The sequence below is a fragment of the Lactuca sativa genome, chromosome 2, assembly GCF_002870075.4.
Source record: "Lactuca sativa cultivar Salinas chromosome 2, Lsat_Salinas_v11, whole genome shotgun sequence".
NCBI lineage: Eukaryota > Viridiplantae > Streptophyta > Magnoliopsida > Asterales > Asteraceae > Lactuca > Lactuca sativa.
Window position 1 is genome coordinate 219,796,837 of NC_056624.2, and position 12,640 is coordinate 219,809,476.

General features: G+C 33.6%; 1 protein-coding gene across 1 annotated transcript; it reads left to right on the top strand.

Moving 5' to 3' along the window:
- Positions 1-1,883: 1,883 nt before the first annotated feature.
- On the top strand, positions 1,884-2,567 carry LOC111901343 (uncharacterized). The gene has a single exon (XM_023897201.1). It carries the CDS (start codon positions 1,884-1,886, stop codon positions 2,565-2,567), a length of 684 nt encoding a protein of 227 aa, XP_023752969.1.
- Positions 2,568-12,640: the final 10,073 nt, after the last annotated feature.

Consider the following 12,640-nt stretch of genomic DNA (forward strand, 5'->3'; position numbering starts at 1 on the left):
GGTAAGTAAATAATCAAGATTGCTCCATTTATCTTTTTTTCTCTTTTTTTTTGTTCGTCGTTTGTTCAACGTTGATTTTGATTGTTATTTGCGTTTTTCATTAATTTGGCTCAATAAATTTCTCAATTTGTTTTTTTTTTGTTTGTCGTTTGTCAAATTTATATGAAAATTGCAAGTTTCGAAATATTAAAACTAATCAGGTTCCAATTCTGAATAATGTGTTCTTCTGATTTTATATTCTCTTAACTGTTTTTGCAATATTGTTGTCTGTTTTATTTGTTTTTGGTTGTTAATCATAGGTTTTTTGTTTGAATATGTTGTTTTCAAGTGATAATCATGGTAATGAATTTGATTTCTTTTCACATGAAGATGAAATGTCTATTTTTTATTCGACATTTTAAGATTATGATGAAGATAATGAATATTTGAATCATCAGAATCAATGTTCATCAATGTTCAGGTAAATGTTGTTTTAATTCTCTTTTAATCATTTGTGATTAGATAATAATTCATTATTTTTATTTTTCTGTAATAGAAGTATATATTCGTTTAATCACATGTGATTAATAAGTTCTTTTTGTTATTAATACAGACATTTTTTTAATATGTCTATGTATTTGTTGATTTATACTCAGTTATTCACATGTGATTTTGTATGTGTTTATTTATACTCGGTAATTCACATATGATTGTTTGATATATATATATATATATATATATATATATATATATATATATATATATATATATATGGTTAGGTTATTTTGTTTTCACTATCTATTGTGTGCATGTATGATTGATTTGAACCAATCATTTTAGTTATTTTAAGAAAGAATGCATATTACATGTTGAAGATATAATGGATATTAATTACATCTTCAGCATTTAATATGTATTAATTACTTTCATAAAATAACTAAAATGATTAGTCCAGAATTAATCATACATGCACACAATAGATAGTGAAAACATTTGAACCTAAGTCTCTCTCTCTCTCTCTCTCTCTCTATATATATATATATATATATATATATATATATATATATATATATATATATATATATATATATATATATATAGAGGAGGGTTCCTGCGAAAATGTAAAGAATTTGTGAAAACGCGAAAACAATAAAAACCTATGATATTATGTCACCTTAACATTATACTTTGGAAAATAATCCATCCAAACTTTGAAATACACGATGATAATCGATGATAGATGAGAAATTGTTTTATATTAGCAAAGTATGATTTTTAACATTTTTATTATGAAATCATTAATTTAAAAATGATTAAGGACGTGGAAAAAAAATTTAAAACTGTCTTTAAATCTATATTACCATAACACCATCCAATGTAAATTAACTTACTATCTTTAATTTATTGGTAATAAATTTATTTGTTTATAGTACAGGTGTTTGATTTTTATAAGATAAAAATTGTTTTTGTGTTTTCGCAAGATATTTATGTTTTCGCATGAACCTACTTTTATATATATATATATATATATATATATATATATATATATATATATATATATATATATATATATATATATTGGTATATGATTTTGTTGATATATTCATATATGTTTGTTTTGATATATTCATATGTTGATATAATCGTATATGAATATAGATAAATATATCATTATTCATATGTGAATTATGTATATCTTAATACTTGTTTTATATGTTAATGTACATGTGCGTATGAACTTATTAGTTATAACAGATAAGAGTTCAACAAATGAATCAGGATCTAGCAGCATGATGAGTACAGATGGTGTACAACATACTTATAAGTGTACAACATACTTATAAGTATGATGTTCCACATAAGTTTAAACCTAATGCTCTTATTAGTTTAAATTTGATGTGAGAATGAGGTTCAAGTCTTTGCCTTCTGCAATTGAAATGTACAGAACTTATGCAGTTATGGCAGGTTTTGATGTGCGATTGTATACACAAAGAGAAGTAGGTGACTATATTAAATACAAATATGTAGTTTACAATAGGAATGGAAAGCCTACAATAAAATATCTTGATGGTAAGAATAAGAAGAATTCAAAGTACAAGGCTACAGGTTGTCAAGCAAATATCATATTTCATCCTGTTAAGGGAACTACTGATTTCATGATTTATAAGTTTGTAGAATTGCATAATCATGAGTTTTTGGATCCTTATCATTTAAGGATATCAAGGAAAATTTATTATTCAAACAAAGAGCTTATAATTCGTGCATCTACAGTAAAAATAGGCGCAACAAAGGCTTACAAGTTGAAGGCAAGCTTTAAAGGTGGTTTTGAACATGTGAAGGGCAAGGTTACTGATTATAAAATTCTCAAAAGAGATGTGGGTGGAATCATTAGTTACAAAGATGCTCAACTTATAGTTAATAAGATGATTGAACGCAAAGATCATTATCCAAATTATTCTTTTTACTACAAATGTGATGAAAATAAAATTCTGAAATCTATGTTTCGGGCAGACGATACGGACAAGGCATATTATAATGAATTTGGAGATGTGATTTCATTCGATGCAGTGTTTCACACTAATAAGTAAGTTATCTTATCTAATTCAACTTTTGATATATTCGCATATGAATATAAGTATGATATAAAGTTATATTCATATATAAATAAACATATGAATAGAATAATGATAGTATTCAATATATTATTTTATTCACATGTAAATAAAATAATTATTCATTTCTATATATATATATATATATATATATATGTGTGTGTGTGTGTGTGTGTGTGTGTGTGTGTTTATTCATATTTGAATATATATAGTATTCTTTTATTCATCTGTGATTTATTATATAGGTATGGATTGGGAAATATATTATTTTATTCACATGTGAATAAAATAATAACTTATTTCTCTCTCTCTCTCTCTCTCTATATATATATATATATATATATATATATATATATATATATATATATATGTGTGTGTGTGTGTGTGTGTGTGTTTATTCATATATGAATATCATTAGTATTCTTTTATGCATATGTGATTTATTATATAAGTATGGATTGTTTTTGTTCCGTTTAGTGCTATTGATCAGCACAAATGATTTGTTGCTGTTGGAATTTGTTTGTTAAGCACTGAGAGTATTGAATCATATAAGTGGTTACTCGAATGTTTTCTGAAAGCTCATGTGAAACAACCAGTGCTAGTTATAACTGATCAAGATGCAATAGTAAAACGAGTTATTGAATCTGTATTTCCCAATTCAAAACACAGATTTTGTATGTGATATATTATGAAGAAACTTCAAGCAAATGTATATTTTTATTTTTGATGTTTATTATATTAATAATATGTGAATATCACTTGTGCATTTAATGGCCAAACTAAATTATTAACTTTTAATCACATGTGAATAATACTAGTAACTGTTGATTTCCTGAAAAACACAGATTTTAGAAAAAGATTCAACAAACTTGTTTGGAATGCCATTTGGAGCCTAATGTATTTGAGAGAAGACGGGAGTTGTTGATTAGTGAGTTTTGTCTTGAGGATAAGAGGTGGTTCAGAGATATGTTTGAAATTCGGAAATTTTGGATACATGTATTTTTCAAGGAAATGTCAATGTGTGGGTTGATGAAGACAACTTCAAGATCAGAGAGTATCAATCCTTTTTTCAATTCATACTCATAAAGTGATAATTACCTTATCAGTTTTATGATGAATTGCGATAATGCAATTAGAAAACAAAGAAATTCTCAATGGGAACTTGATCATAGTACGAGGATTGTAAATTATACTTTCATGTCACCACACGATATGTAACATCCATAAAATTCGAGCCAATTTAAAATAATTTAAATCGTATAATGTGACATCCCCATTTTCACAGCCATAAAAGACCGATTTGTTTATGCTTTGTTTTATAGCATCAGAGTAATCTTTTAAAGAAAACGGTTGCGGAATTTGTTCCCAAAACAAGATATGATAATAACTTATCAAAACATTTCTCAAAGAGAATGTATTTTCATTTAATAATAAAACCTTGGGATGTTATGTTCAGATACAGACATATAAGCATAAACAAAACTTACATTCAATTACACTAATGATTTACATCTCCTTTAATCTCTCAGTGCAAAGCAGCTTCATATCGATACCTGTGATACAATTAAACTGAGTGGGTCAGGCTTGGGAGCCTGGTGAGCATATAGGGTTTTCAACTCACAATAATATAATTATTATATTCAATCATCAAACAATCAACCCAATTACCCATCCCCATTATCTTCTTTTAATCTTCCCTAAAGATGTTATCCTAAGGGTTATCTCCTATATCATATTTACCGCTCATCTCCTTACATCTTATATCCTTATATGCTTGTTCCTAAGAACTTTTCCTAGGGATCGTCGCCTGTATCATATAGACAATGCTAATTCGGGGATCACTCCCTCAATATATGTCTAGTAAGGGTTAGGGTATCATCGCATGATTTCACAGCCACAACATCGCCTGGACTCATAAATCATAATAAGGGTTAGACTATCATCGCATGAATACGCAGCCACAACATCGCCTGGACTCGTAATTCATAATAAGGGATAGACTATCATCGCATGAATACATAGCCACAACATCGCCTGGACTCGTAATTCATCACCTATCTATCATCACCTAATTATCATCACCATTATATCCTCACCTTTCTCTTATCACATTCTTTCAACACACATCAACTATTTCATTTACCCATGTTCTACCCAACATATTTGTAGATATAAATTACATATACAACTTATTTAAAAACTCGTATAAAACATTCGTTCAGCATCCATCTCAAGTAAACAAACAATGTATAAACACATAGCATGTATTTCATAGCAAATACTTCATATCTATGTGTAAGATGAAAGTGACTATACACTCACACATATAAACAACTTTATATTATACACATAACACGTATTTCGTATAAGATACTTCATAATTATGCGTTAGAAGAAAGTAACTACACACTCACTTGATCAGAAGATGATCGGACAACACTACAGCTTGTAGAAGTAGTATTCTTCGGTAGATCTGGAAGATCTTCATAAAAAACAGACTTCTCGCGGACAGAGCTTCGGCTCGGGAATTGCACTTCTCGGGATCTTCGGGGCCTCGGGACTTGCTTCGGTGCTCGGGAATGATACCGGGGCTTCGGGATATTTCTTGCACGAAAAACGATGCAAAAACGCGAGAGAAAGGGAAGAAATGAGCAAAGAAGTCGGTTGCCCTCGACACCCTTTTATAGGGGGCTGGACACCCATTTACGCTGGGCGTAATGTGGATCAGATCGCTGACTCCCCCATGGATAATATCGGTTAATTTAAAATTAAATTAAATATCGAAAATATTTAATAAACTTCAAAAATTCATATCTTCCTCATACAAACTCCGTTTTCAACGTTCTTTATATCCCCGCGTAGGTGAGACTATGCTCTACAACTTTCGTTTAGACTCTGTCGGCTAATTTTGAATTTATTTTTATTATTTATTTTTAGTAGGCCGGGACAGGAAAACTCCGTTATAAAATCATAACTTCTTCATCCGACGTCCGTTTTCGCCTATCTTTTTATCGTTTTACTACAATTAATGAGATCTTCCATTCTCATTTAGATTGTTTTGACTAAAAACCGCTCGGTCTCAAATCGAGTATTCGGGCTGCATACCGCTAAGTCGAAACTTCGAAAAATCATGACTTCCTCATACGAAGTCAGATTTGGGCGTTCTTTTTATGCACGCTCACGGTTTAACATATTCTACGACTTTCATTTAGATTGCTAAGGCTAAATATCGCTCTAACGTAAATTCACTTTTTACGTCGCGCTGTGTCGTGCCGGTTCTGTCGCGAAACTTCGACAGGTCATAACTTCTTCGTTATAACTCGGATTTCGACGTTCTTTATATGTACGGAATCCTTGTAGCATATACTACAACTTAGTTAAGATTATTCATTCTAAATAATCTTTCATCAAAAATTCATTTTTGACGCCTATCGTCTCTAAATTGACTAGCCCTGATCTACGAGCGTTACATATAAAACCATTCAGTTATTACAATTTGTTTTCAAAATAGTTTAAACATCAGAGTTCCCAGAAATCATAATCATCAATCGAGGAAGTGTACGGTCACGCCTTCGCCTTCCCGCGATCATCCGTTGAACCTTAAACAATACACTGAAAATGTAAGCCCAAAAGCTTAGTGAGTTACCCCCAAAATACCAACTTCAACAATTCCATAACCATATCATATAACAAACACAGAACAGCCATGCATATCGAGTCTACAGTGTGACTGGTCCGTCCACACCGGGCTTTCAGTCCACTTGGTCTACTCTTTGAGTCTACAGTCTGACTGGACCGCCCGCGTCGGACCTTCAGTCTATCTGGCCCACTCTTCGAGCCTCAGCACGTCTGGACCGCCCTCTCGGGGCCTTCAGCCTATCCGGACCGCTCGTCGTGCCTTCGTCCTGACTATGTGCCCTCCCGGGTCTGCAGTCAATCCGGTCCGCCTTGGGTATGCTAGCATACAGCACAAAGCAGGACCCGCCTCAACCCAAAACCCAATCAAAAAACAATGTGCACATATAACATATAATCACATAACAGTCCATAGACAAACAAACCGATCTAACAGACCATATAGCATAGCAACATCCTAACCAGGATACCAACCTAACCGGTCACTAACATAGCATCATCCTACATACCAGGATATCGACCTAAACCAGGTCATTAACATAAACATACCACCATCCTAACTACCAGGATGTAATCAATAAACATATCATTCCATAATCCAGATACAAATATATATATATATAGGAACGGCCTTGGTGCCTTAGACCCTGTTGATATAGTGAGGATAACTTACCTCGCAACACCGATCTGAAATGAAGAAACGAACTCCCGAACCACTAATACCAAGTCATTACATAACATAACAATCTTGGCTAAGTTCCACTCAATCCATCATATCCATTCTCTTTTATTGTGCCAAGGCCCAATTCCAAGTTCATAACCTTGAAAGTCTTTATGCAAGGCCCATTATTGGCCCAATTTACTACTAAATTGGGCCCAAATTCCTTATTGGGCTTAACCCCATGATCCACTATCACCAAAAATGCTCCAAAACATATCTACTCAGAAAGTCCAGCAAGCCCCAAGCCCTACTAGCCCAAAAAGTAGCCCAAATCACTAAAAGTCCACAGAAGGCGTACGTTGGGCGTACCCCAAGGCTACGCGGGGCGTACACGAGTCTCATATTGACTGGAAAAGGGGGTCATTGACCCAGTACGCTGGGCGTACAAAACCTTACGCTAGGCGTACGCAGAGTTTCACTAAAACCCTAATAAGTGCTTAATGGCTTAAGCACTTAAGCCCAAACTCCAGATCCAGTGACCAAATGTGCCTAGGACTCATAAAGTCTTGAATTTTATCACTTTGGACGTCCATAAAGCTCTTAATCCAAGGTCTTAATCCGTTAATACCCTTCTACTACATGCATGGGACATCTTAAGCCATCGGGATCTCATTTTTATCACTTAAGACCTCTTCAAGGTCCAGAAAGGACAACTTATCGCGTCTAAAATGCATCATGCACCATATTGGGGTTTTTAGGACAAGAAATGGTTCCATAATGCTAGAAAGATTAGATTTATGACCTACAAGCATAAACTTTGAAGCTTTTTACCTTCCGTAGCTTCTAGGGCACAATACAAATTCAGATCTACAAGCCAATCTCCTTCTTCAACTATTTGTAGCAATGGCTTCACCTTCAAGAGCTCAAAATACCCACGAACTCACTCTCACACACAAGAACTAGGGTTTGGGGATGTTTCTGGAAGATGGAGGCTGACAAGGAGGAGAGAAAATGAGCCATAAGGATGTTTATATAGTCCCCAACCTGAGATATTAGGGTATCCTTCTGTTATTAGTACGCCCAGCGTACCCTTATGTACGTGCAGCGTACTCCTCCTAGTCTCAAAATTTCAATTTAGCCCATAGGCTCTTCATGGCTTACCCTTCCATCCCCAAGGACTACAAATTACAAAACTTGGGATGTTACACGATATAGAAAAACATGCAGCAAGTGTTTACACAAGTGACATATTTTTTGATGTTCATAATGAGTTTTACAAAGCATCTTGGTTTTGTGATGACAAGCACTTCAATGTAGTTGATGGATAGGATGTGTATACAGTGATTCATAAGCATAAGGGAAGTGAAGTCAAAGCAGTATGCAAGGTAATAATTATCATTCACATGTGAGTTATATATATATATATATATATATATATATATATATATATATATATATAATATAATATAATTATAAATTTTTAATGATATATATTTATATGTGTATTCATATATGAATATATGTTAATTTAATCATATGAGTACTTTTAATTCGTAAATATACACTTGTGAATTTATATGTATATATTGAGATTTGATTTAATTTTGCATTTTTTATATTATTAAATAAACACATGTGAATATATATTGTAACATCCCAAAAATTCAAATAAAATTTTCACTCTTAAATTCATTTCAGTTATAGGGTAATCATATGAAAATAGTCGAGAGTTTATCATAATAACATATTATTAAAGTACAAAATCCCAAAATCACGTGATGCGGAAAATCATAGGTGGATGCGGTGCGATCAGACTGGGCCCTTCACTTTCGAGTCGGAAGTACCTAAAACATAAATTGAAAACCGTAAGCACAAAGGTTAGTGAGTTTCCCAAAAATACCCCATACCATACATACATAATAGTCAAGCATATCTAGGTGCTCGCAACCCTGTCGGTCTCTTTCGTCGGTACTGGTTATATTTCAACCCATTCGGTCTCTTTCAACCGGTATTGGGTATATTTCAACCCTTTCGGTCTCTTTTAACCGGTATCGGATCTATTTCACCCCTACCACTACCACATAAAATCATAACAAAAGAGTCATAAAGACATCAAACAAATATATGCATAACGGACAATTGTTACGAAGACAATCCTCATACTACAAGCATAAACGAGCGAGTCGACATTTGTGCCTTCGACCCACGAATACAGTGAAGGAAACTCACCTTAGACTAAAGATATCAAATCACACTTGGGTTGTTGACTAGCGAAATCCTCTCACTAGATCACAATTATAAAACCCTAATTAGAAATTAGGTTAATAATCTAACCCAGGAGTCCAAACCCTAAATTCAGACTTAAGGGTAAAAAGGCTACTTGAACTCTGCCTTATTGGGCCTCCCCTATAAAGGCCCAAATCCAAACTAGCCCAAAATGCATCCCAAGTCCAACTAAAAAAAGGACCCTAAGGCCTAATCATGGGCCCAAGAACTCCATTATGGCCTAAGGCTCACAAATAACCTAATATTGCAAATGGGCCTAAGGCCCAAACTCGATCAAGGCAGAAGCCCAACAAATCCGAGCCCAAAAAGCCAAAGGCCCACAGACAGATGTAGGTGCATCATACATGGCACGTACGTTGCTGATTTGGAAATCGGGGCGTTGGCCGGTACGCGCGACATACTCATGAGTACGCCTGACATACTGGTCAGACAACCATCCATCAAGAGTTTGTCTTAACCAATTAGGCCGAAGGCCTGGAGAATGGTATAGATAGGGTGAAGTCCCGGTGAGGTGGTCCAGTCATGCTGAAGGTTCTATGAGCGGTCCAGATAGGTTGAAGGCTCGATGAGGTGGTCCAGTCATGCTGAAGTCTTTGTATGCATGTTATTTAATTTTGTTATGTGTATTTGTATGTTGGTATTTTTGGGGAAACTCACTAAGTGTTGGCTTACAGTTTTAGGTTATGTTTCAGCTACTTTAGAAGACCGCGGGAAGGAGAAGGTGTGACCGTACATATCCTCATGCTTTAGACTTATGATTTTGGGAACTCTGATGTTTGATATACTTTTGAAAAACTATGTTTGTAAATAATTTATGAACGTGGTTGGTTTTAAAAGTTTAAATTTACCATGATTTTTACGATTGTTACAAGTTGGTATTAGAGCCTTGGTTTGAGTGACTTAGAGGAACACTCATTTGAATCCAGTCTCAAACTAAGGAAAAGGGTTTTAAAAATGATTTGTAAAGTATTTTCAAATAATCACAGAGGATGTGATGTATACGATCAGTCAGAGCTAGTAAGTAGACCCCAAATTACCACATGATTATTTGATATTGTGATATGTTAGTACAACATGCTAGTGATAGGCTAGGGATCTTCAGGAATTTGCATGATAGAATTGCACGATTATATGATGCCTGGTAGCCTAGGGTTCTCCTTTATATGAAATTGACATCATTACTATAGTTGTTTAGTGTATGCATCACAGTTATACACAACTAAGATTCCATAGCCTAATAATGTTTGGTTTGGCCTTATTTCTTGTTCTTGTTTGATGAAGGGCTTAGGGTAGGATCAGATATTTTACTGTATATAGGGTCTAGTGTTATGTATGATTAGCATACACGAGTGTTTCAGGGTTGGTGGAAGTTTCATGGATGAATTGTGTGGGATCAGTTGCCCGGTTTCGTGATGTTTAGCTTTCCTCTAGGGAGTGAGGATTGAGTGTATGTGTATTCTAGTATGTATGGTTAGGGTTGTTGTGATGATCCTTGAGATAAATACGGGTAGGTGTGGAAGGTAGTATGGACTTGTACTACTGGAAGCATAGGACCGGGGGCATATCCACCATGTGCTTAGGTAGGTCTTATTACCTACCTAAGTTCTCAATTTTATTTATAATGCATATGGTAGAAAAATTAAGAACTAACTTAGAAAAAAAAAAAGACATACCTTGAGTTTGTTTTTAAAAAAATTTCTTAAAAAACATTTTAAAAAGAAAAAAATATAAATTGTTAGGGGAAATTTGTTATTTTAAATTATGGGATTGATAATAAAAAGTTAATCACTCTTATCGTCACTCTCAAAATATTAATAAATAAATAAGTTGTTATAATAAAATGAAATCCCACATGCCAAAGACTCTCACTCTCCCGCTTTATCAATAGACTAATAAGCAACTAATTTTTCGTTAAATCGTATGCCTTTTTTAGTTATATTTCAATCGGTTTTTAAAATTTTTTAATTGGTGGCACAAGGTACATGAGTCGATTGAACTCGTTCAGCTTTTTTAAGGTACATGAGCCGACCCGACCTGACCCCAAAAGTGTTGTTGATTTTTTTTATTCGCTCCACTTAATTTAGGAACCACGTGATTTTTTGTTCTAGATTCGCCACTGCACAAGACTCGTATGCGTAACAGGGAAGTCACAACTGTTGGATTAGTGTCAAAGTCCATAACTATTTTGGTATGTACTTGACCCGATGGTGCATGGTCCTTTTGGGTTGCCTTCACCAAAGCAACTTGATAGGATGAATTATGGAGAGAAATGATTAAATATGATTTATTAATATATTATGGGAATAATATATTAAAGGAGAAATCATATTGTTTAATTAATATTAGTCAATAATTAATTGGTAATTAGTTTTGTGACTAAAAGAGATTAATTAAACTTAAGGGACTGGAATTGTAATTATAAGATAATTGCAATTTGGGCCATGGATTGCCTTTTATTATAAGGTGGACGAATTCTATGGGGGAAGCTCATATGAAATCGTCCAAGGCCTTAAGGAAAGGGCTCCATGGGTTGCTTAGGGCTTAAGCATCCAAATTAGGGTTTCCTTATTAGATAACCCTAATAGCCTCACTATATATAGAACCCTTAAGGCTCAAAAACGTGGGGAACTTCTCTTCTAAGGTTAGAACACGTTTTGTGGAGCCTCCATCCACTCTCCTCTTCATCCTCTTGCTTATGGTGTTTGTGAACCATTAGAGGAGTGACAATTGTGACTCTATGCTTTCTAAAGTCAATACAAGGAGATTTGGGATTGTTATTGCTAGATAACAATCAAGGTAACATCTTAAACCTATTCTCATGTTAATATGATTACTTGAATGCTAGAATTAGGGTTTATAGTCTTGGATAACTAGCATGTACAATAGAGAAACCTAGATCCAAGCATTAGGGTTTGTATGAGCACATAGGATGTTCTTAGGACCAAAACCCATCAGTGGTATCAGAGACTAGACTGGTTTCTATTGTATTGATGCTTGACATGTTTAAAAAATTCAATTTTTTGGTTTCTGGAGGCTGGACTCGCCGAGTCCATAGCTGAACTCGCCGAATCCATGCAGACTCGACGAGTCAACTCATCAGATGGAGTATATCTCGGGATTTCTTGCTGTTTTTGCTTTGGGATAGTTACCTTTTCACATTAGATCAATATAAATCCGATTTTATGATATATTTGACTATATTGTTGATCTAATTGAAGATTTTTATCAATTAATAAGATAATTGTTTCTTTATGTGATAATTGATTAATTATTTTGACTAAATTGATAAATTGTTTTGCAAGAAATCATTAAATAAATCAAATATGGATAATTATATGATTAAATGTTAATTTAGATTATTTGTTATTTGATCCTTGTTGTCATGAAAAGTTTCATATTTTCCCCTTTAGGTTTTATAGTTTAAATTTGAACCCAAAAGTTTTGTTGTTTTGAAATTTAAATAATT